This window comes from Rhincodon typus, chromosome 22 (genome assembly GCF_021869965.1).
Source record: "Rhincodon typus isolate 14 chromosome 22, sRhiTyp1.1, whole genome shotgun sequence".
NCBI classification, from domain to species: Eukaryota; Metazoa; Chordata; class Chondrichthyes; order Orectolobiformes; family Rhincodontidae; genus Rhincodon; species Rhincodon typus.
Genome location: NC_063353.1, coordinates 30822000 through 30841867, shown reverse-complemented (window position 1 = coordinate 30841867; position 19868 = coordinate 30822000). Strand labels below are relative to the sequence as shown.

General features: G+C 40.4%; 1 protein-coding gene across 1 annotated transcript in view; it reads left to right on the top strand.

Annotated features, from left to right (window-relative positions):
* sbf1 (SET binding factor 1) overlaps positions 1–19868 on the top strand; it is a 178119-nt gene that overhangs the window by 143220 nt on the left and 15031 nt on the right. The window contains exons 27-29 of the mRNA XM_048609970.1: positions 3621–3817; positions 5558–5692; positions 6356–6451. Of these exons, the coding sequence (XP_048465927.1) occupies positions 3621–3817; positions 5558–5692; positions 6356–6451 (428 nt within the window). The remainder of the gene's footprint in view (positions 1–3620; positions 3818–5557; positions 5693–6355; positions 6452–19868) is intronic.

The following is a 19868-nucleotide window of genomic DNA, read 5'->3' as shown; positions in this document are numbered from 1 at the left end:
TGAGAGACAGGATCTACATGCATTTGGAAAGGCAAGGACTGATTAGGGATAGTCATTATGGCTTTTTGTGTAGGACATCATGTCTCAAATTTGATTTGAGTATTTTGAAGAGGTGACCGAAAAGGTGAATGAAGGCAGAATGTCAAACATTGTCCACGTAGACTTTAGCAAGATCTTTGACTTGGTTCTGCACGATAGTCTGGTTAGTAAGTTTAGATCACATGGGATCCAGGGAGAGTTAGCCAAATGGGTGCAAAACTGGCTTGGCGGTAGTAGAGGGTTGTTGTTCAGACTGGAGGCCTGTGACCAGCAGTGTGCAGCAAAAATCAGTGCTGGGTCCACAGTTGTTTGTCATGTTATATCAATGATTTGGATGAGAATTTGGGGGATATGGTTAGTAAGTTTGCAGATGACACCAAAACTGGTGGTATAGTGGACAATGAAGAAGGTTTTCTAGGAGTACAGTGGGATCTTGATCAACTGGGCCAGTGGGTCAAGGAATGGGGAATGGAGTTTAATGCAGATAAATGTGAGGTGTTGCATTTTGGTAAGACAAACCAGGGCAGGACTTAAGCAGTTAATGTTAGGGCCCTTGGGGAACCTTGTCAAACAGAGAGCTAGGGGTGCAGGTACATAGCTCCTTGAAAGTGGCATCACAAGTAGCCAGGTTGGTGAAGAAGGCATTTGACACACTTGCCCTTGATTGGTCAGAGCATTGAGTACAAGAATTGGGACGCCATATTATGGCTGCACGAGACATTAGTAAGGTCACATTTGGAGTGTTACATACAGTTCTGGTCGCCTTGCTATAGGAAGAATGTTATTAGGCTGGAAAGGGTGCAAAAAAGAATTATAAGGATTTACTGAGACTGGAAGGTTTGAGTTCTAAGGAGGGGTTGGAGAGGCTAGGACTTGTTTGCTGGAGCATAGGTGGCTGATGAATGACTTTATAGAGGTTTTTAAAATTGTGAGGGACATTGATAAGGTGAATGGCCAAGGTGTTTTCCCCAGGGTGGGGGAGTGCAGAGCTAAGGGGCATAGGTTTAAGGTGAGAGGGGAAAGATTTAAAAGGGACCTGAGGAGCAACTTTGTCTCACAAGAGGGTAGAGCATATATGGAACAAACTGCCAGAGGAAGTCATAAAGATGGGTACCGTTAGAACATGTAATATATATTTGGACTAGGCACATGGATGGGAAAGGTTTAGGGTGATATGAGCCAAATTCAAGTAAACAGGACTAGTTCAGTTTAGGTAACCTGGTAGGCATGGGCAAGTTGTGTCTTTGGGGTCTGCTTCCATGCTGTATGACTCTGAATGGTGAAACTCAAACAAAAACAAGCGGAGCACAGAGGCATGTGGGTGTTCTTGCATATGAAACACAAAAATGTTAGCATGCAAGTGCAGCAAATAATTAAGAAAGCAAGTAAAATTTTCCCCTTTATTGCTGGGGGTTGGAGTTTAAAAATAGAATATCATCAGTAAGGTCATATCTGGAGTATTAATCTGTTTAAAGTCTTTCAATGAAGATCTGTGTTTTGTAATCATTCAGTCTGTTAAACCTCCACCTGGCTTGACTTCAGTTCTGATACCTTTCTTGTGAATATTTTAAATCCAGAGCTATTAATTGTGCTCCAAAAGCAGAATAAACAAGATCTAAACATAACTATTATGCTTTTCACTTTCGTCCTTGGGAATGAACCGCAGTCGTGGTCTTATTTCCCCATAATTCTACTTTAGACAATTTTTACTTTTAGTAATCCATACCTCCATTCACTCACCTCATGTTAGAAGCTTATTTTCTAAGCATATGTTGTTATCTTTTTCTTCCCATCCACACTCTCTTATTGCACTTAATTTGCTTATTGCACACCCATGATACATGATTTAATAATGGTATCATATATTTTCCTCAATGTTAGCCGAGAGCCACAATTTGATGTGGTCTCCAAATTGTAAATGATAGTGGCCTTAGCACTGGGCTCCATGAAATACCATTAGACTGAGTATCGAACCTTTAATTCTTTGGTTTGCTTTGTGGTCAGCGTGCTATCCATTCTGTTACTTAACCGCCAACCCTGCATGCTCTGACGGAAATCTACTTTCAGTACCTTTTATTGAAGGCTTCTGAAATTGTAAACATGTATCAACTACATTATCTCAGTTTTCTCTTCCTGTTACTTCTAAAAATTCTTTTGGAATCTGTGCTTACTACTGTTACATTTTTGTTTTCTGGATGTTTGTCTATTAAAGTTCTCCTATCTTTCCTACCAGTGACGTTAACTGGTTTATAGTTTTCTGTATAGAGTATATAGTTTCCTGGATATACTCTGGGTCCCATTTGAGGACTAACATTTTAAATATAGAAATAATAATAGCTGTCCACTTGCCCCCCGACGCTATTAAATTTTCGAAGGAATTTTTGTGTGCATGTCATTGTTTCTCTGGGGTCTTTTTCCTAACCCTCAACATGCAGCGATGCAATCCATTCAGATCAGGGTCCCTATTTTTGATTAGTTTATCGGTTATCTCTGTCTCTGATCTTAAATGTTGTTATGCCTTTTGTAATCTCTTCTAATCCGCTAAGTATAGTGCTGCGGTAATTATTCGATACTTATGTTAATATACTCAGTTTCTCTTGAGCAACCCTTCCTGTTCTTATATTTATCTTGAGTTTTCTTCTGTTGTTTGTCTGTAGAACATTTTTACTGTTACAGTTTGTGCACACAATATTTCTCTGGCTTCAATTTTACCTTGAATCTCTTCATGCATCTATCTTTTGAACTCCAATACCTTTTGAAATATTTCCTACTGCTTTTCCATCCGTGTTAAAATATTTTCCCAAGTTTACCTTTTCTAGTCAGCATGGGCGGCTTGGTGGTTCAGTGTTAGCGCTGCTGCCTCACAGCACCAGGGACTCGGGTTCATTCCACCCTTGAGCAACTGTCTGTTGGAGTTTGTACGTTCTCCACATGGGTTTCCTCCCAAAGTCCAAACGTGCACGTTAGCTAGGTTGACCATACTAAATTGCCCATAGTGTCTAGGGATTGTCGGGCTAGGTGGGTTAGCCATTGGAAATGCAGAGCTACACGGATAAGGTGGGGGTGTTGGGGGGTGCATCTGGTTGGATGCTCTTCGGAGGGTTGGTGTGGACTCTGGTCCAAATGGTCTGCTTCCTCACTGTAGGGATTCTGTTCCATTTTATTCCTATTTCTTTTCCTATTAGTTCTTATTGCCAATTTACTTAGTACTTGAAATGTCCCTTGTTTATTTTGTCTTTTATCATTTTATGGTATTGCCTGCATATTCTTCTTCCATTATTCGGCATTCAGTTGGATATTCCATTTGTGTGACTGATCCCTCTGTATCCTTTGTCTCAGTCCATGTGGATTCGGTTTCTGTCATAATATTAGCCATTATGTTATCTGTAATTAGCACAGCAGCTCACTCATAAACAGGATTGTATGCACCAAGTAAATTTATGGCCCAATATGAAGAAGTGGAAAGTTGCTGAATCTGAAAGCAGTGTCTCAGTAATAGTATTAATATGTGTGACAAATCACAGGCTGTTGAGGTGTCACCAGAATATTTTTTTCATTGGCTTCACATTTTCTCATTTCAGTTATCCCAGCCTCCTGATTATCCCACAGACCATACAGGACAGTTTAATGCAACGCATCTCACGGTGTTACAGACAGAACCGCTTCCCTGTTGTGTGTTGGCGGAACTCACGCACAAAGGCTGTGCTCCTGCGATCAGCTGGGCTGCATGGGAAGAGTGTCGTTGGTCTGTTCAAGTCCCAGAATGCACCAGCTGCAGGTACTAACCATTATATTGATATCAGTGTGGAAATTCAGCATTACAAACTCTGGGAGTGTGGTATTAGAAGTATTGAACTAGTATTGTTAGTGGGAGTGGTACAAGCTGAAGGGGTGACCAAGAAAGTAGATGAGGGCAGTGCAATAGACTTTGTCTGCATGTACTTTAGCAAGGCCTTTTACAAGGTACTGCATGGTGGGCTGTTGAGTCAGCTTAAATCTCTCAAGATTGAGGGAGAGCCAGGCAATAGGATGCAAAATTGGCTTGAAGGTGGTGGTAGAAGGTAGTTTTACCAACTGGAGGCCTGTGACCAGTGGTGTGTCCTGGGTCAACTGTTATTCGTCATTTATATGAGTGATTTGGATGAGAACTTAGGAGGTATGGTTAGTAAGTTTGATGATACCAAGGTTGGTACAGTGAAGGAAGTTTTCAGGGAATACAGTGAGATCTTGATCAGCCGGGCTAGGGGGCTGAGTAATGGCAGATGGAGTTTAATTTAGATAAATGCAAGGTGTTGCATTTTTGGTAGTTCAAACTAGGGCAGGATTTGCACATTCAGTGGTAGAGCCCTGGGGAATGTTACAGAACAAAGAGATCTAGGGGTAAAGGTTCATTGTTCCTTGAAAGTGGAGACACGGGTAGACAGGATGATGGAGGAGGTTTTTGGCATGCTTGCTTTCATTGGTCAGCAAATTGAGTATAGGAGTTGGGATGTCTTGTTGCAGCTGTACCAGACGTTGGTAAAGCCACATTTGGAGTACTGCATGGAGTTCTGGTTGCCCTACTGCGGAAAGGATGTTATTAAACTAGAAAGAGTGCAGAAAATAATTACTTGGAAGCTACCTGGACTGGAAGGTTTGATTTATAAGGAGAGGTAGGACGGGCTGGAACTCTTTGCCTGGAGCGTAGGAGTCTGAGGAGTGACCATTTAGAGGTCTATAAAATCATGAGAGGCATAGATAAGGTAGATAGCCAATAACTTTTCCCCATGGAAGCGGAGTCTAAAACTAGAGTGTATAGGTTTAAGGTGAGAGGGAAGATCCAGAGGGTCAGTTTTTTCACACAGAAAGTAGTGTGTGTCTGGAACAGGCTGTCGGAGATAGTGGTGGAAGCGAGTACAATCTCATCATTCAGGAAGCATTTGGACAAGTACATGGATGGGATAGGTATGGAGGGTTATGGACCAAATGCAGGTAAATGGGACTAGTTTAAATGTGAAAGCTGGATGGCATAGACAAGTTCGGCCGAAGGGCCTGGTTCCATGCTGTAAACCTCCATGACAAACTCTGAATGGCTATAGACAGTGGGAATGTGTGTGTTAATGTGTGGACAAAGAAGTGTGAATAAGCTGCAGGTAATATCTGAAATAGGTCAATGAAACTGGATATTACAACCGAGAATCTGAGTATTGTAGATTACAGTCAGATATCAGCATTGGAGTTGTGCATGTTAAGTGTGAGCCAGTTCGCATTGCAGACTGTGGGAAGTGAGAATGTGGTGGTGAAAGGAGTGGGTGCTTGGGAATTGGGTAAGATGCCAATCTTTGGTCTACTGTTCTGGGTGATATAAAACATATGGTTTAGGGTTGAGGAGGTGTGGTCTGATGGTTTTGATTTGTGATTTTGTCATTTATTTGGGTCGGTATTTGAGTAATACAGCTATAATTCAAATCTGTTAACTGCTGTTTTTGTTCATCTGTCATTAAGGAACGTTTACCAAGAAATTTTTTTTTTGTTTCAGATCCTTCTCATTCGGACTCCTCCAGTTTAGCACAAGAAAAGTATTTCCAGGCAGTGATAAACTCCATGCCACATTATGCAGACACAGGTGGTCGCAACACTCTGGGTGGATTCACATCTCACATGAACAGCTCAGGTTTGTTGTGTCTTTGAGAGATCTTTCTTACAAAGCGATCAAAGATATACAATCTGTTCTACTTGTACCTGCTGGACTTTGAATTAAAGGATATCTGATACTGTGGTGAGTGGAAAGCTACTTATAGGGCACTGATGCAACACTGGTCATCTTATCTTATTAAACACTTTCTAATCTTGGTGAGGCTTTTGAATGGTGTGCATTGAGCCCTTTGATCTGAACCATGGCCAAGAATTCTCTTATTTACCTTGTGGCCATACCTCTTGTTTTTAAACACTTTAAAGTAACCATTTTGCCCTTAAAAAAGTAAGCCAAGCCTTTGGTTTTATCATCTAAAGGCATAGAATACAACAGCAATCGTGTAAATTCCTTGGTTAGGCTGCCATTGGAGTATTGAGTATCATCATAGGAAGGGAGTGGAATGTCATATAGACTTATTCCATGCTCCTCAGGATGAAGAGTGACACTTAGGAAGTAGGTTAATCTCTTCTGGTCTGTTGTCAGCCAGCTTCCTTTCTGCTGATCTGCATTTTACCTGTTTGCTGCTCTGAGCTCTGTTGCATCTTGTCATTTCTTTCTGTACTTCTGCTGATGTAGTAACTTTCCACGTTCTGTTATATTCAGGGAACCTTTGCTTGACCCATATCCTATTATATTCTGTAGACTCGTCTGATAAGCAAAGGCAACCAAAGATTGGTGTGCTGATGAAACAGGTGATGGGTGGAAAGGAAGAAATACCGAACACTTTCAGTCGTGGAGGTGAGAATCACTCATAACCACTATGGCACATATTCAATCGATATGAGCAACTTTGTGATTTATCGTTGAGATTATTTGTCTTCAAAACTCATTATTTCTGAGCTATTTCTTTTATTGAAATTTCTTTCCAGTGGGAGAACGTGTTGCTGGACTGAACTATCAGTACTTTTACTCGTGCTGCTTTGTGCCTAGTCAAAAAGGTGCCCCGTGTTTGCTTGTCAGATAGAAAGACCATTGCACAACAGAGCATGGGTCTCTGATGGAGACCTGAGTGAGAGGAAGAGTGCTGGGTCAACAGGCTTTTTAGCTGGGGAATATAACGAAACATAATCATGTGATTTAAAGCGCAGAAGGAATACCTTTAGCTCATTGTAACTGCACCTTCTGTGCTATGCCAGAAGAAAGGGGAAAAACAATTTTTCTATTCCCATTTCCCTCCGTCCTTCCAGTGGCTGTACCTGGTTCAGCAAGTCTGCATCAGCTTCTGTGGAATCCACTGTGTCCAGAAATTCTTTGTCCTGATTTCACATGTACCCTGGAGTGCGATAAGATTGGAAGTTTTATTAAACATTGTGTTAGGTGCCTGTCTTGAGTCGATTCTTAACTATCACTGCACAATTGAAGCAGGTGCATGGCTTGATACTAGTTTATGTTAAAAGACTACCCTTTGAAGATTGGAGTTTGTCTGATTTTGATAGTTGCATACCACTGATATCTGCATGAGAGGGACTTACTTGCATTTCAGAGCTCTGTGGTTCAGAAGTAAAAAAAAAAATACATCAGTAATGGTTATCGTGTTTTGATTGCAGTGAAAACACTGAGCATTACTACAAGTTCAAAGGTCTGAGAGGAGAATGAAATTTGCATTTGTTTGGCTAATTGGAATGCTCAATTTCATAGACCAGTGATGAGAAATAAAACACTTCTGGCCATAAACCCAGTTTTTTTTCTTTTTCTTTTGATTAGTTTTACATGTCTCTGTATCTGAGTGAGCTCTTTAATTCCTGTCATTTCTGCTCTTCGAGAGAGCTGAACACTTTGTCCTTCCATTTGTGACTCTGGTGGTCATTTCCTTGTGAAACTGCTGCATAAAATTCACAGTTATATCAGGATATCCACAGATGTATAAAACTTAACACAAGGCTGCTCTGTTTATTGTGATGAAAGCCTTCATCAGGTTATCAAAAATACAGAATCCAATCCATGGTACAAAACGTTTCTCTTGTGGCATAAATTTCACACTTTGGCAAATACATGTGCCTCTGGTTTCCCTCAATCCTCTCTGACCACTGGCATTCTGCTATGAGGTTTACTAGTTAACTGATTAAGACTTCTGCTAGAACATTACCAATCAACACAATTCTCTTGGGGCTATCCTATATAGATTGTGAACAATTGTGATATCTTTAAATTCCTGGGAAATGCTTTGTTGATCTCATGCATTGTGATACAATGCTGGACTGTGATAGATAGCAATGTACCTCTTCAAACATAATCATAGCGTCATACAGCATGGAAACAGACCCTACAATCCAGCCAGTCGATGGCGAACATAATCCCATACTAAACTAGTCCCACCTGCCTGTTGCTGGATCATACCCCTGCAAACCTTTCCTATTCATATGTTTATCCTAATGTCTTTTAAACGTTGTAATTGTACCCGCATCCATTCCTCAAAAAATTCATTCCACACGCGAACCACTCTCTGTGTAAAAGATTTGCCTCATGTCTTTTTTAAATCTCTCTCCTCTCACCTTAAAAATGTGTCCCCTTGTCTTGAAATCCCCCACCCTAGGGAAAAGACAACTACTATTAACTCTATCTATTCCTCATTATTTGATAAATTTCCATCAGGTCGCCTTTCAACCTTCTACACTCCAGTGGGAAAAAGTCCCAGCCTATCCAGCCTTTCTTTACAACTCAAACATTCTATATCCGGCAGCATCATGGTAAATCTCTTGTGACCCCTCTCCAACTTGATAATATCCTTCCTGTATAACTGGTTAATAGATTTGAGAAATATTGATGGGCATGTGTATTGAATGGTATTGGGTGTTACTGTACCTGGTAATACACATCTACGGGTGTAAGTGTTCTGCTGACAGACTGTAATCAGTTTTCAGTGTGCCTGATACTAGACTGTAATGGGATTCACTGTGCTTTGGACCAGACTCCAGTGATTCTTCAGTTTGCTCAGTACCAGACTGTAATGGGTGTCAGTGTACTCAGTTCACGATTGTAGTGGGTTTCAATGTTTATTTTCTTTAACGGGATGAGGGCGTCACTGGCTAGGCAGTATTTATTGCCCAGAGGGCAGTTGAGTCAACAACATTGCTGTGGGTCTAGAGTCACATCTAGGCCAGACCAGGTAAGGATGGCAGTTTCCTTCCCTAAAGGACATTAGTGGACCAGATGGGTTTTTCCGACAATCGACAGTGGAGTCATGGTCGTCATTAGATTCTTAATTACAGATATTTTGAATTCAAATTCCAACACCATATGCCCTGGACAAGTCATTTGTTAGTTTTGATGTGCCTTGAACCTGAATGTAATGGGTTTCCGGTCCCAGGCCAACAGCCTGCGGTGGGTTTTGGGGTGTTAGGCACCTGATTGTAACAATTATAGGACTTTAGGAATGGGAATTCTGTTAGAGATACCGCTTTTGCTGACTTTGGCGATACTTGTCCTTTTCCTACAAAATGTCCTGAGACAGTTAGTCTTGCTTTTCCAAACTCACTTTTGGCTAAATTTAGAACTTATGCAGCCAGCTATAAGTTCTCAAACAGGTATTCTACATGTTTCAGGTACTGTTCCTATGTGCTACTATGTTTCATTCAAATACACTGTGTAGTTAGAAACTCAGAAATGACATGGTTCATAAACCTCTGGAATGTGGCTACGACATTGTTTAACCCAAATGCATCACTCAATGATGACATAACCTATTTGGTGTAACAAACATGGATCTTTCTTTATCACTTGATATTATTGGCTCTTGCCAATACCCTGTCAATAAATCAGTCTTGGGAGTGGCGATGTCTGATTCATTTCTATAAATGCAGTCTTCCAACAATGGAATCTATCTGTGTGACAGTGTTTACTTTTCTACAATCTGTACTGAGTCTAGCTGATCTCTCTGGTTTAGGAACTAATGATATCAGTGAATTCCAGCTGCTGCAATTAGTTTCAGTCGAGGTCAGCATGTTCTGAATCTGTTTCGACCTCACCCAATAAGGATGCTGTTCTGTTCATCCTGACTGTTTTACATTCGCATCATGCCTGGCTGTTGTACATCGAAGTATGTCTGTACAATTACCTTCCACTTTCTCAATGTCTTACAAGATTCTCCCATTCTCCTTTCTCTAAATCCAAGAACAGTATCTGACATCTCAAAATTTCTGTTAGCTAATCGAACTGTAGGAGGTTTGATTTGAGAAATGTCTTCCTCTTTCTATCTGACTCTTATTGTTTGTCATTTTCCAGTTCTCTTACCTAGCACACCAGTTCCTCCTTATTCTCTTGTCGATGATAACACATTTTCAACATGTTTGTGATATGACTGATTCATTTTCCTATGATCAAGGGTGTTTATCAGATAAGTTGCTTTGCTAAATCAAATGAAAAAATTAACAAAATCCACTTCATTCTTTGCCCTAACTCTCTATTCATGACAGTATGTCTTAATCATGGTTTTGAAAGTCTGATGGCATCTCTCCAAAGCTTCCTCTGTAGTTGATACGCAATTGTTTTGTGCCCAAGCTGTTAATGATCTCTCAGAAAACTTTAGGCAACAAGTTAGACCCTGATCAGATTGTATCTCAATTAGTAGTCCATTTCGAGCTTAAAAACAACTGCAGTAGTTTTTCCACTAGTAGCTTAGTTGTAATTGTCCTCAAGAGAATAGCTTCTGGAAAACTGGTTTTCATATCCATATTGTAAGGGTACATTGATATCCTGCTATCATTTTTGGTAATGGTCCTACTCACTCAACTGACATTCTACTAAACGATTCTTCTAAAACTGACATAGGTATCCTGCTCCTATGATGTTGTTTGGCCTGCTGTGTTCATCCAGTTCTACACCTTGTTATCTCGGATTTTCCAGCATCTGCAGTTCCTACTATCTCTGGGTATCAAAGGTGTCATTTTGATAACCTCTTGAGGTTTTCCTACAACCTAATATGGTTTACAGAACTGCTCTATGTCTTCATGAAGTCTTGGCCATGTAAAATACCTGTTTCTTGATGTCTATATTTTCTGTGTTGCTTTATGTCTGTGGGAATTTTATGTGCTATGAAAATTGTCTCCCTAAGATACAGACAGCTATTTGATGAACAAACATCCACTCTTCATCCATAGGTCTGTGAGGATGTCGCCACTTCCTCTTCATAATTGCTTTTTTCAGTACAATAACACTCTGGACCTCTTTCAGTCTCGGTTTGTCTGAACTGTCTGAACCATCTTGGTGAATTCTGGGTTATTTCTGAGATTTAAATTAACAAATACATATCAAGCACTTCCTCTGACTTATCCTTGCTCTTAAAAAGAGTACAAGCTGCCCCAACATCTGCTTGTGGCATTACTGCAATCTGTAATGATGGACTTTGTTTAACCATTGCTGTGGTCACCACTCGTGATGGAAAAATGTCCAGAACCTGTTCCTGAAACTATTGAGTCTCTTTAGCTTCAACTGGACTTTTCTGATTATAGGTGAAGCTATAACTTTCACTCTGACTAAATAATTCTCCAGGAATAAATCAACTCTCTTCGCAGATCATTTCTTAACTGCATCAACTGCACAAGTCGCACTTCAATTTGGCTTTGTACAATGGAACCAGAATATGCTCCTCATCTATTTCATTTACCAATACTTTAATTTTCATCTAACACTCAGGAGGGAAAACTAAATCCTTCTCCAGCAGCAAGAGAGTTTAAGTGGCCCCTGCATCCCTTGGAACAGTTAAGTGCTTGGATGCGTGACATGAAAAAAATCTTCACTTTAAGCAAAAGCCCTCCATATCTCTCATCCACATCTGTCTTTCTCTGCTGTTTCCTTGTCTTTCTGCCATCTCTAGTTTTTCATTCTCTCCTCCTGATCTCGTTTTTCTGCTAAACCCAAATGTCAAGCTACTACCTCAATTATCTTTACCAGGCAGTTCCACCTCCAGTTAGGCCACCAAGACAATCAACCCGAGTTTTGAAAGTTCCCTTAAGGTTGCCAGGGACAATTCTGCTATCTCTGTCCCATGTCTCAAATTAACCTTGTTTTCTTTTTGCCATTTGTATTATTTTTGCAATGCCATATCAAATCCTTATTTCCTCTTTTTTTTTAAAACCAATCCCAAGCGAGCCCTAAAACTTCGTTACTTATTAGTGCAGTGAACTGGAACTTGAGTCCTGCTGTTCCTGGAGTATTCACACAATTGAATGATTTTATACAAGTGTGCAGAATTCCCCAATTTCAGTCTTTTCAACCCAGATTAATGGCACACGCCAAGCTTCTGTATTAATTATATAAATAGATTCTAGCTACGGGTAAACAATTATGAATCGTCAACGTATAGTCCTACTAGTTAAAACTCTCACCACCCCTGCTTCCCTTTTCAAACTCCCCTTGCATACATGTACAGGCAGAGAGAAGACTGGAAAATCAATTCAATAGCCCATGTCCATAGCACTCAGAGATTATCTTTTTGGCTTATCAGGGTAGGCTTCTCAATCTTCCTATGCCGGGTACTTGCTTGCAGGAGGCACATGTTACTGGTTCACGCTTATGTGGTCTCTGACCTATCGGTTAAGATCAATAGCTTACAGAAGTTGTGGTACACATTGGTACCAATGACGTAACTAGAAAAAGGAATGAGGACCTGAAAAGCGAATATAGGGAGTTAGGTGGAAGCTAAAAGGCAGAACAAGCAGAGTAGTAATCTCCGGATTACTACCGGTGCCACGGGCTAGTGAAGCTAGGAATAGAGAGTGAGTGCAGCTGAACATGTGGCAATAGAGCTGGTGTAGGAGGGAAGGGCTTCAAATATGTGGATCATTGGGATACCTTCTGGGGTAGGTGGGACCTGTACAAGAAGGATGGGATGCACCTGAACTGGAGGGGCACCAATATCCTGAACGGGAGGTTTGCTAGAGCTCTTCAGGAGGGTTTAAACTAGTTTGGCGAGGGGATGGGAACTGGAGCTACGGATCAGAGGATGGGGCAGCTGGTGTACAGACAGATACAGCATGCACAGAGTCTGTGAGGAAGGATAGACAGTTGATGGGGCAAAGTTGCAGTCACTGTGACGGGTTGAAGCGTGTCTATTTTAACACAAGAAGTGTCAGGAATAAGGGTGATGAACTTAGAGCATGGATGAGCACTTGGAGCTACGATGTTGTGGCTATTACGGAGACATGGATATCACAGGGGCAGGAATGGTTGTTGGATGTTCTGCGGTTTACATGTTTCAAAAGAAATAGGGAGGGAGATAAAAGAGGGGGAGGAGTGGCATTGCTGATCAGGGATGATATCGCAGCTGCAGAAAGGGAGGTCGTCAAGGAAGGTTTGTCTACTGAGTCAGTATGGGTGGAAGTCAGAAACCGGAAAGGAGCAGTCACTTTATTGGGAGTTTTCTATAGACCCCCCCCCCAATAGCAACAGAGACTCTGAGGAGCAGGTTGGGAGGCAGATTGTGGAAAGGTGCAGAAGTAATAGGTTTGTTGTCATGGGTGACTTCAACTTCCCTAATATCAACTGGAATTTCCTTAGTGCAAATAGTTTGGATGGAGCAGATTTTATCAGGTGTATCCAGGAAGGATTCCTGACTCAATATGTAGATAGACTGACTAGAGGGGAGGCCATATTGGATTTGGTGCTTGGCAACAAACCAGGCCAGGTGTCAGATCTCTCAGTGGGAGAGCATTTTGGTGATAGTGTTCATAACACTCTGACCTTTACTATAGTCATGGAGAGGAAATAGGAGCAGACGGTATGGGAAAATATTTAACTGGGGGAAGGCTATTAGGCAGGAACTGCGGAGCATAAATTGGGAACAGATGTTCTCAGGGAAATGCACAACAGAAATGTGGAGCTTGTTGAGAGAGCACTTGCTATGAGTGCTGGATAGGTTTGTCCCACTGAGGCAAAGAAGGGATGGTAAGGTGAAGGAACCTTGGATGACAAGACATGTGGAACATCTAGTCAAGAGAAAGAAGAAAGCTTACTTAAGGTTAAGGAAGCTAGGATCGGACAGGGCTCTAGAGGGTTATAAGTTGGCCAGGAAAGAACTGAAGAACGGACTTAGGAGAGCTAGAAGGAGACAATAAAAAGCCTTGATGGGTAGGATTAAGAAAAACCCCAAGGTGTTCTATACTTATGTGAAGAACAAGAGGATGGCCAGAGTGAGGGTAGTGCCGATCAGGGATAGTGGAGGGAACTTGTGCCTGAAGTTGGAGGAGGTAGGGGAGGTCCTTGATGAATACTTTGCTTCAGTATTCACTAGTGAGAGGATCTTGTCGATTGAGGACAGCGTGAAACAGGCAGATATAGTCAAACAGGTTGATGTTAGGAAGGAGGATGTGCTAGAAATTTTGAAAAACATGAGGATAGATAAGTCCACTGGGCCAGACAGGATATGCCCAAGGTTACTACAGGAAGCGAGGGAAGAGATTGCTGCGCCTTTGGCAATGATCTTTGTGTCCTCACTGTCCACTAGAGGAGGCATAATTATAAGGTGATTGGAAGAAGGTATGGGGAGATGTCAGAGATAGGTTCTTTACACAAAGAGTGGTAGGTACGTGGAATGCACTGCCAGCGGTGGTAGTAGAGTCAGATACATTAGGGACATATAAGTGACTCTTGGATAGGCACATGGATGATAGTAAAATGAAGGGAATGCAGGTTAGTTTGATCTTAGAGTAGGATAATAGGTCAGCACAACATTGTGGGCCGAGGGCCTGTACTGTGCTGTGCTATTCTATGTTCTGTGAGTAATAATACAGAAAATGACAATACGCAGTGTTTACACTGCATTTCACTGTACCCTGCACCATACTATAGTGGATTTCAGTGTGTCTAGTACTTGACTGTAGTGCATTTGTGTGAACAGTACCAGATTGTAGTGGGTTTCACTGTGCCCTTTCCCAGACTGTAATGGGTTTCACTGTGCCCATACTGATAGTAATGGGTTTATTCTGTGCCCTATATCTGCATGTAATGGGTTTTGTGATTCTTGATGTCAGTAAGTTATTGTGATAACTGTTTAAATGGGGAGATATATGTTTGTCCATTAACTGTAAAACAAGGGCAAAGCTTGGAAGGTGCTGCACATGCTTAGCAAATCTAAGCACCAATGGAGAGAAAAAGTAGAGTTAACATTTCAGGTTGATGAACTTTTTTTTTCAGAACTCCACATCAAAACTGAAACTGATGTGCCTGTTCGGTACCACTGCCAACCTGGGTGATGCCTAATCACTGTTGTGCATTCTCATTTATTTTATTGTCATCTTTTCTTGTGCTGTCTTCCTAGAAGAAGTCATGAACTGATTTTTTTCTTTTTCTTATGGTGTGCCCTCTCAGTGTTAGGTCACAGTGGCAGGGTTATCACTCTGGCAAATCCAAGGGCCACAGCGAAGGAGAGAGAAAGCCCTCAATGTATTGTGTTTCAGTACAGGGAAAGTAACCATTTCTATCCTTGTGTTTTAGAAGGCTAACACCAAGAATAACACAGATATTAACCTGTTATTGCATGTATTAACTGAGACCACTTGCTGTACCGTCCTTAGCTTCTATTCCACTCTCCTGACTGACTTAGTTATACCTGCAGCTTTTGCTCAGTGAGCGAACTGATGTGAACATTGATCTTTGTGACCACCTGTGGGGAGGAATAAGTTTTCTATATTTGTGTTCGACTGCCATTGTAAATCTTGCATCTGCCAACACTAACTCATGATAAACCTTTGCTTCGCCATATTAATTTTCTCTATTAACAGTTGGTTTATAATGAAAATTGCCAATATAAATTTGTTACAATGTAATTTCACCTTGCCAGTGGAGGTGATAGAGATGCATGATTTGCACCTCTGATTCCTCAGTCTGCGCTTCAGGGGTGCTCCAAGTTCCACGCTGGTTAATGCTAATGTAACTTATTCTAATTCATTACGAAAAATGTTGGAAAATAAGGTATTAAGTAAGATGATGACATTAAAATGAAAACTGAGATTTGTGTATGTTTGTACAGTTACTGTCCTGCCCGAGAAATCTGTTTTACTGGCAGATGGCTTGCTCAGTTAAACAGTATTCATAATAGAGAAAAGGCTGTTTGATCCAAATGTTTCATGCCTTTGTTTATTCTTCACACAAGCTGCCTTATTACTTCATCAACATATCTTCCTTCCACTGTTCCTTACATGTATTTATCGAATTTCCCTTAAAAGCATCAGTGCTATTAACTCAATAACTCCTCGTGATAACGAGCTTTGTATTCTAACTGCTCTCTGTTAAAGATGTTTCATGTGAATTCCCTGTTGGATTCGTTAAGCATCTTGATTTTATTTTATGATTCCTTGTTCTGCCTTCATGTGGAAGTCTCTTTTCTGCATCTATCCCTATCCAACCGTTTCGTAATCTTAAAACCTGCAGTCAGGACGCTCTTCAATCTTTTCTAGAAAACAGCCCTCCAACCTTTTCAGTCTTTCCTAACTGATGTATAGTATGGTCTCTCAATTCTCTTATCACCACTTTTTTCTGAATGCTCTCCAAGGCCTTTTATATGCTTTTGGGGTTATGGAGGACTACTGTCAAAATCTCCAAGTATGGTTTAACCAAGGTTCTGTACAACTTTACTGTGCCTTCACGATTCTTCAATTCATTGATAGATCAACCCGAGTGTTTTTTTTCTTATGGATTTAGTAACCTGAGTTAATTCAGAATCTGTATTGGAATCATTTAGCAGTGATGGGACTTGATAGCAACTTGTCAGATTCCCAATTAAAAGAATGCATCAGGAACATGATGCGTCCCTGAAACTGTTCAACCCATATAATTAAGCTGTCTTTAGGGATTCAGAAGATCTAGCACAGGTTGAAGATCAACAACTTGACATATGCAGATTATATTGCACTAATTGTAGAGTCAGAAGAGGTATCATGGAAACTTGTAAATAAAAAATGAAGGTAAGGAATGTGGAATATAGATTAAAAATGAATGTGACGAACACTGATACAATTATGAAAAGCAGAGGACCTTTATTGGTTCATGAGATGTGGATATCACTGGTTAGGCCAGTATTTGTTGCCCATCCTAATTACAATGCGTGGTCTAGTTCGATTGCTGCGATTCATGGCACAGTGTGAGAGATTTGTACACCAACAGTGCTGTTAAGCATTAAGAATTTTAAACTATGACAATGAAGGAATGTTTATATAATTCCAATCCAGCTGTTGTGTGGCTTGGAGAGGACCTTGCAATTGGTCTTGCTCTTGAGGTTTGATGGAGCTGCAATGCACTCCTGACTTATGCTTTGGAGATGGTGGACAAGCAGTGGGAAATCAGGAGATGAGTTACTCACCTCAAAATTTCCTGCCTCTGAACTGCTCTTATAGCTACAGTGTTTATATAGATAGACCAGTTTTGATTCTGGATAGTGGGGCATTATGTTGAAGCTGCTAAATGCCAGGGAGAGAGAGATATTTTATCCTCATCTCAGACTTCAATGGCCTACTGCTTCCTTTGAAATTGTGTATCTTGGTTCTAGCGTCATGAGCAGGGGAACATCTTATCTGCATCCAACCTGTGTATCCTGTAAAGATTTGAAGTTTAAATGTGATCTCCTCTCAATCTTTGTAATTCTAGTGAACAGAGATCTAGTTTCCTCAATCTCTCCTCTTAAAGCATCCTGCCATCCTAGGAATTAATCTGATGTACCTTCGTTGGATTCCCGTTATAGCAAGAATAATCTTCCCCAGAAAAGACCAAAACTGTACACCATATTCTAGTCTAATTGTAAGCTTCATCAAGATTCTATACAACTGTAGCAACGCATCTTTACTTCGGTACTCGAATCCCTTTGAAATGAATATCTATGTACCATTTACCTTCCTAAGTGCTCACGACAGCTGCATGCTTGTTTGTAGTGACGCACAGTACAAGGACATCCAGATCTCTTTGGACGCCTGTATTTCCCAGCCCCTCACTGTTCAAGAAGTACTCTCCCCTTGCTTTTTTTTCCCACGGAAGTGAATAACTTGATACTTATTCACACAATATTCCATCTGACATGTTCAGTCTGAATCATTTAATTGTCCAAGTCCTTTTGAAGCCACCTTGCATTCCCAACCAATTTTGTCATCAGTAAATTTGGAAATATTACAATTGGTGCCCACATACAAATCATCTTAAGAATGATCTTTTAACTGTTCACCGCTTTCTGTCCATTAAACAATTCTAAATTTGTATTAGTAGATTCCCCAATCCCACAATTTGATTTTATTTACTAATGTCCTATTTGGAGATTGAGCAAATGACTTTGGAAGATCCAAATAAACCATACCCACTAGTTGTTCTTTGATATGCTACAAGCAGCATCCTCAAAAAAATTCTAAGTTTGTCAAATATGATTTCTTTTGACTCTACCTAAATTTGCCATTGTTTTCTAAATATTTAGTTATCACATTCTTTATATTACATTCTAATGTTAGATTCTGGAAAGGTTCCATTAGACAGGAAAGTAGCTAATATATCCTCTCTATTGAATAAGAGAGGGAGGCAGATAACAATAAAAAATGGACTGGTTAGTCTGTGGAGGGGTGTTAGATAAAAACATTAAGGAGGTTATAACTGGACAATTTGAAAATCCCAAGTAATTGGGAAGAGTCAGCATGGTTTTGTGAAAGGGAAATCATGTTCAACCAAATTATTGGAATGCAAGAAATAACGTGCTGTGGATAAAGGGGAACCCTTTCATGTGTTCACCTTTCATTTCCAGAAAAAAATTGACAACATTCCAAAAAGGTTATTGTGCAATGTAGGAGATCATGTTTAGGGGGAAACATACTTGTGTGAATAGAAGATTTTTTTTCTGCCAGTCAGAGTCTGGATAAATGATTCTTTTTAGATTGACAGAAAATATAAGTGGGGTTTGTGCTGGGCCCTTAACTTTTTAGAATTTATATCAGTGACTTGGGTGAGGGGATTAAAAGCTAGTCACACAAAGATCAGTAGGAAAGTATGTTACAAGAATGACATAGCAAGAATGCAGACTGATCTAGATTGAGTAGGCAAGCAAAAATCTGGCAAATGGAACATAATGTAGGAAAATGTGGTTAACTTTGCTGGGAAGGATACAATAGAGCATTATGTAACATGTGAACAACTTCAAAATTTTGAGGTGCAGTGTTATCTACAACATGAGACATAAGTATGTAATCAAGCAGACAAATTGAACTTTATCCTATGGGAGGAATTGGGATCAAAAGAGGTTTTGTTTCAGTCACAGGGCATTGGTGAGACCAGATCTCTCATACTGTGCAGTTTTGGTCTCCTTATTTGAGGAAGGATGTAAATGCATGAGAGGTGGTTGAAAGGAGATTCACTAGGTTGATAGGAATGAGCAGGTGTTCTTAGGAAGAAAAATTGGATAGGCTTGGCTTTTTTTTATTTCTTTTGGTTCTTTCTGTTGACCTCTTTGACCTTTTTTGGCCAAAAACCGCCATCTAATATTCTAATCCCATTTTCCAGCATTTGCTCCATATCTTTGGATGCCTTGGCATCGCAAGTGCACATCAGAATATTTTTTAATGTACACGTTCCTGAGTACTCATGACACGACCCACAATCTCATTGCCCTTGTCTGGAAGGAAGAGAGCATGCCATGAGATCTTAGAGATTATAAGATATAGGAGCAGAAGTAGGCCATTTGATCATGGCCGATATATTTTTTTTAACCCGATTCTCCTGCCTTCTCCCTATAAACCCTTGATTCTCTTATTTAATCAAGATTCATTCATTTCTGTCTTTCGTAGACTCAATGACTTGGCCTTCAAGCCATTGTTCCTGCTTATCCTACTTCATACTTCAGAATTAACACCGGGCTCACATTTTACTGCCTCTGCTTACCTCAGATCTTTTCTGGATTTAATGGGGAAGAAGTTGTTGAAAGTATGAAGGTGGGATTCCCTTAAGGGTTACCCCATAATTTCAAAAACTTCCAAATTTTGAATCAAAAAAACTTTTAAGAATTATTTTCCTATTTTAAAGCGTTTCTTCATTTTGTCCTCCAAGAGAATATAAAGAATTCTAATTGAGAAGAGTGGGGACGTTAACAAAGCATCATAGCTATGTGAATTCTCATGATTGGAACAGCATTTTGGAGCCTTACTGATTCATTGTTTAAGTTTATGCACTCCACAAAAGAAGTCCCACTCCAATCACA